Here is a 6,000-nt window from a genome sequence, read left to right on the forward strand (position 1 = left end):
AGAGTTGTCATGTCTACTCTGGCTCAGTGGTTGCACCTCAAATACCAACCTTAGGATTTGTGATAGAGTGCGGACCCTCCTTGCAGCAGGGGGCAGCACAGTGAAGTCTCATCCTATGTGCACCTGGGCACTGGCTGGGGCGCAGGCCGGGCGTGCAAGGAGACATGCCTGTTATCTGGAGATGGACCCACGCCAGCAGTCTTGAGCAAATTTCAGTGGTCCAGTGAGAGTCTACAAGCTTGTCGATTTGGAAACACGCTCTGGGTGAGCTTTGCTCAGGAAAAAGATGATAAAAAAGGAAATAAACAGCAGCAATGAAACAAATATTACTGAAGAACATAGACTTGCGTGTTAAAAAAAAATACAGCATCACAAGAACTGGTTTTGGAATATGCATCCAAATATGCTCACTATGTCCCAGATAGAATTAACTGAATGATCTTCATGTTATGACACAGCCTGCCAGTATTTTTAATAACAAAGTTAAAGAAAGATAACATTTCCACTAGAATCCCAGAACCTTATACATACAAGTAGAAATGACAAAGTTTTGATAGGATGTGGTTATGATCCTAGATTCCTAATTTCAAGTGCAATCAAGTTCCACCCATCTACTAACGTTTCAGAACCTTCCATGCCTTTGTTCCTAACCAGCTATGTGACCTGGATAACCTTTCTGGTCTTAGCTATGTTATCTTTAAAGATGGGAGAATGATACTATTAATCTCATAGGAGCTCATGAGGATTAACTGAGCTGATACATGTAGACCTGCCTGCTTGCTGGTTACCACTCACAGATGACATCTGCTCTTATTATAACTGACAGGTTGTCTTCCTCCTCCTCAACATATCGAGTGAGTAAGGATTCAGAAAAAAACACCACCGCTATCATTTCCTGACAGTGATTACTTTCAATATATTTTCTAGAATTAAGCACTTAAGCTATGTGCTTTGTGGTGAGAAAATGGTTTATCACAAACACTAAGCTCAATTAAAAACATACTTATCGAAATAAGATTCTTAATGTTGTAAACAAGCTATTCAATCAAACTAAATTCGATAGCCAGAATGTATCTAAACAGAAGCTACATATTGCAAATAATAGGAATTTCACAAACGTAACCCAAATCTCCAATCTTGTATTGAATTAATGAAGACCACAAAATGTGTTGATGGATTATGGATTATGGAAAAATTGGGAGTCCCTGTTTTCTTTGTCTTGCATAGGAGAAGCTATGGATTCATTTATTTATCTTTCGTAATTGAAGTACATAGATTTTTAAATATTTGTATTGTACTTTTAAGTACATAGGCTTTATGTATTTGTAATTGTGTTATTTTTATTGAGGTAAATAGGTTTATATTACTGTCTTAAGCACCTCAAAGTAACTGTCATAGAATTAAGTTTTTAAATCACTGGATTGATAAAAACAACAGAACTTACATAGCTAAAACTATTAGTAAATAGGAGAAAACAAAGGAAACATCTAAAAATGCAAAGCAGAAATCAAGATTACATAAGGAAGCCAAATGTAGCTATATAAAGTGAAGAATCAACAATAGGATTATAAATCAATTTCTAACTGGATTCTACTTTAAAGGCAGAGTTCAGAGTAATACAGATAGGTTAAAAATTAAAAATAAATCTAGTTAATTGAAAAGATAATAAAGAGAAACAAACACATATACATGTTATATAGAAAAGTCATGTTAAAAAATTCAGGGAGATGGAGACAATATAATTATTTTTAATTGCTGAAAATATAACATCAAATATATAAAGAAAACCAATCAGGAATGAAAGGAGAAATTAACATAAACTTTATTGGTAATGGAAGACTTTTACATCACACCATTCATTTCTGAGAGCCGAATCATTAGCTATATAGTCCTCTTCATTTTCTATGGAGAATTTGATTTTTTTCAAGAGTCCACAAAACAGTTGCAAAAATTCATCATATGGGAAACCATGAAGGTAATCTCAATGTTTTAATAACTGTATTTTCAAACCATGGGCTCTGGCCACAATAATTATTTGCAAATTAAAAATAAGAGGAAAAAATGATTCACTTTAGAAAAAACAAATTGAAGCAGTAATAAAGAGTAGAAGTAGTAGTAGTTATAGTATTAATAGAATTTGTTGGTGGTGTTAGTGGTAACAAAAAAAATGATAATGCATCCCATTTCAAAAGCATTTACAAAGTAGTAGAACTTTTAATTGGTGCTTTATGCACTTTATTTTTAATTTCTTTGCAGGAAGGATTATCTGACAGGGAGATTAAGCCCAGGGAGGTTGCTGCTTATATGTAGCAAACTCACTTTACTCTGTCTTTTTTCTGCCTCACTGCTGCCCTCGGGGTTTACCAACAGCTTACTCAGCTCCAAAGAAGAGAGCAACACTGCCAATTTCAAGGCAGCCCTTGTTGCCAAATTTGGGGGTAAAACCCTACTTATTTTAATTGTTTTTAAATTGGGTGAAAATATTACACGAACAAATAATAATATTACATGAACACAGACCCAAACTTACTGAACTAAAAGAGTAAAAATGATAGAATTGATAAACCAAGAGGTGATTTTTTTTTGGGTTGGGGAGAGGTAAACATTGATATTACAGATAAAGCTTTTGCATCCACCAAGAAAGAGATTAGATAAAAATTAAATTAATTATATACTTAAAAAGAGAATATAGTAGCAAAAATAGAGATTAAATTTGTATATATTAGGGTGGGTGGGGGAAGGAAGCTCTCAGGGGTGCATGGTCTGTGGCAAGTGGGGCAAGTGTGTGCACCTCCTGGGGCTGAGAAGCAGAAGTTGTTCTACCTGGAAACCTGTATTATTTTCCTGGACAGGTAGCAGTGAAATGGCCTTTTCATTAGCAGCCATAGTCATGGTGAGGTAGAGTACCTTGTGGAAAGAAAACACAAACAAGAAGAATGGTTTCAGTAGACTTCATTAGCAAAAGTGTCTTTTTGAGAAGCAGGTGTCTATCAGTGCCTCCCGCTGGAAGTATGTGTGGCAGGGTCAGGGGGACCTCACTTCCCAGCACTTGGGGAGCTGGTTTCTGGGAGTGCTGTGCGCCCCCACAGGCTGGTTTTTAACCTTAAAGTGAATGCTTCTAATGTTGTCTGCGCATCCATCTGACATCTTGCATCTTGATGTGTGCTTTGATATTCAAGTGATTTTTGTCTTGTGTAACAGAACGTGATGTTTGGAACCAGAATGGAGTGAAAATAATCCCAGAGGGAGATGAAAGCATAAGGCGAAGCTGGATGTTGAGCAGATCTGCTTCTCCTAAGCCTTTTGGTGGGGGTATTGCTTTTCTGAGAGGCTTGGGGAGCAGTACAAGTGGATCTTCGGGGAAGTGGACCAGCTCCCAGTAAACATGGCACATAAATGTTGTGTAGTCGCAGTCCTGCTGGCAGGGACAGGACATCATTGCTGGCCTCACTTCACATAAATCTCCTTCCAGCAGATGGCTGGCTGGGCAGTGAGTGAAACTTTGCAACACCCACCAAGCTTGCTGCACACCCACAGGAAAAAGCAGTGAGGACTTGCCCCAAGAAGCAGCACGCCAGCCTTGGTCTATGCATCAGAAAGAGCTTTGTCACTTGCCCTAAATTAACCTGAACATTAAAGGATGCTCTGTGTGTGTGTGTATGTGTGCACGAGCGCGCATATGTTCATATGCATTCATTCACAACTTCCAAAATGTCTTAGGAAAAGGTCCCTCTGATGAGCTTCCTCGCCCGGGGAGATGCTTTTGGATGATGGTGGCACCTGCTGGCCCGTCTCAACAGGCTCTCTCTACAAAGACTCCATCCAGGGTTTCCCCTCTGAACGCTCTGAGAGGCATCTTCCACATCAGCTCATTGCACTAATCCTGCCTTTTCAAATGCTTTCAGCTGCCAATTGGAGGTCTCCTAGAGCAGATAGTATAACAGCCCCCAGCCGCTGTGGCTCTTGGACCTTGAGATGTGGCAAGCCCCATAGGGATGTTCTGGTAATAGAAAATCCAGGGCCTCCCCTGGTGGTGTAGGCAGTTGAGCGCAGTGCTGTGAAGCTATCTGCAGCCTCTGAAGTATGGGTTCCATCCGGGCCGGCCAACGAGATACCCACATGGCGCAGCAGACCTCTCATGTCTCACCAGCTGCTCCCCTCAGCAGTGTATTTCAGTCAGTCGGCCTGGTCTGTTCCCCGCTCTATCTCTGGTGAATCCTCTCACCCTCCTGCATATCTGGCCTGTACCCGGTTCTTGTATGCATAAATAAATAAATCTTAAAAAAAAAAAGAAATCCACCATGGGCTTTGCACATTTAATATAGAAAAGAATGCACATTTCTATGTTGATTATATGTTAAAATAAGATTTTGGGTATATAAGGTTGAACAGAATGTATTATTACCATTCTTCTCACCTGTTCCTTTTAGTTTTGTTAATTTGTAGTGCTAGCAAACTGGAAAGTACACAGTGGCTTCTGTTGTATTTCTTATTGGCAAGGTGGTCCAGGACTTGCTTGCAATTTGGGTGGAGCTGATAGGAAACTGGTAGGCAGCTCCCTCACCTTCCCAAGACTGGATGTTGGGAATGGCAAATGTTTTCTATAAAAAGTCAGATATTAAATCTTTTAGGTCTTGCAGATCACGAGGTCTCAACTATTCAATTCTGCTGTGCTTTGGTAGCTCTAGAGTAACTGTAGATGATAAGTAAATGAGTGTGAGTGGTTGCATTCCAATAAAACTTTATTTACAAAAACAGGCGGTGGGCCAGATTGGCCTAAATGAATTCTCTTTGTGAAAGTGCATTTTCCATTTATGTGTGCATCTTTATGGGTTAAGGGATCTTTTAGGAATTTTTATGTTATATGAAAATATCTTTGTATTATTCTTTGTTAGCATAGTGTAACTCAACTAGCAAATAATGAAGGTTAAATAGAAAATACTAGAACTGGCATTTAATGTCTCGTTCTGTGTCTTGTCTCTGTCTCTCTTTTCTTTATGTTAGGACTTATATCTGCAATTTTATTTATTATTTTTTGTTGATTGTCTCTGTTTTTTTTTAAGATTTATATATTTTTGCATACAAGAGCTGGGGTACAGGCCAGATATGCGGGAGATGAGAGGATTCACCAGAGACAGAGTGGGGAACAGAACAGGCAGACTGAAATACGCCACTGAAGGGATCAGCAGGCGAGGCAGGAGAGGTCTGCTGCGCCATGTGGGTTACTCCCTGGCCAGCTGGGGATCGAACTCTTGTTGCAGTGGCTGGCAGTAGCTTGATAGCACTGTCTTTAACCCCTGCGCCGCCAAGGGGGGCCCCAGATTTTTTAGCTTTTCTTCATCTGAGAATGCACTGACTTCCCTTTTATTCCCAAAGGACATTTAAAAATTTTTATTGAAGTAACATAACATTGCAAAATACAACAGTGAGTCTGGATGTCTCCACACTGGCCAGTCTCCAGTCCCCACAACCCATTTCTCTTTGTGTTTCAGGTTGGGCTTCCCAGTGATGATCGTGTCCTGCATGGTTGGCACCTGCTATCTGCTTGTCACTCATGTCGTGATGGGATGGAACTGATAGATGTGCATTGTTGAAAGACCAAGGGTAACTTGATTCATCACCAACACCAGGAGATCACTGCCCAGGACCACTCTTGGTAGAAGAAAAGGTGCTTACTAGAGCTCTGGAGTGGACCTTTGACACTTACACCCGTATGCAGGTGAATGCTGGCAAATCATGGGAAATGCAAGAAAAATTTACCAAGATCCCCCTGCAGCAGGACATACATATTTCAAAACTCGTCTCGCTGTGTTCTGTAGGAAAAGATACAAATGCAATAGTCCACCCCAAATGGCTTGTGCTGTTTAACTGTCATATCTCCTGAGGTTATATACGTAGAGTTTTTCTTTATGGAATCATTTTTCATGTTAAATTAATCAGCATTCAAATTGTTACCCTCTGAATATATACTCTTCCTGGGAAAAGGTCTACAGTTTGTAA

General features: G+C 39.8%; 1 protein-coding gene across 1 annotated transcript in view; it reads left to right on the forward strand.

Annotated features, from left to right (window-relative positions):
- The window catches only part of OCA2 (OCA2 melanosomal transmembrane protein), a 168,540-nt gene extending 162,898 nt beyond the window's left edge, over window positions 1–5,642 (forward strand). The window contains exon 23 of the mRNA XM_084253372.1: window positions 5,493–5,642. Within this exon, the coding sequence (XP_084109498.1) occupies window positions 5,493–5,577 (85 nt within the window). The 3' untranslated portion in view covers window positions 5,578–5,642. The remainder of the gene's footprint in view (window positions 1–5,492) is intronic.
- The last annotated feature ends 358 nt before the right edge of the window (window positions 5,643–6,000 follow it).

The sequence above is a fragment of the Talpa europaea genome (genome assembly GCF_964194135.1).
Source record: "Talpa europaea genome assembly, chromosome: 14".
NCBI lineage: Eukaryota > Metazoa > Chordata > Mammalia > Eulipotyphla > Talpidae > Talpa > Talpa europaea.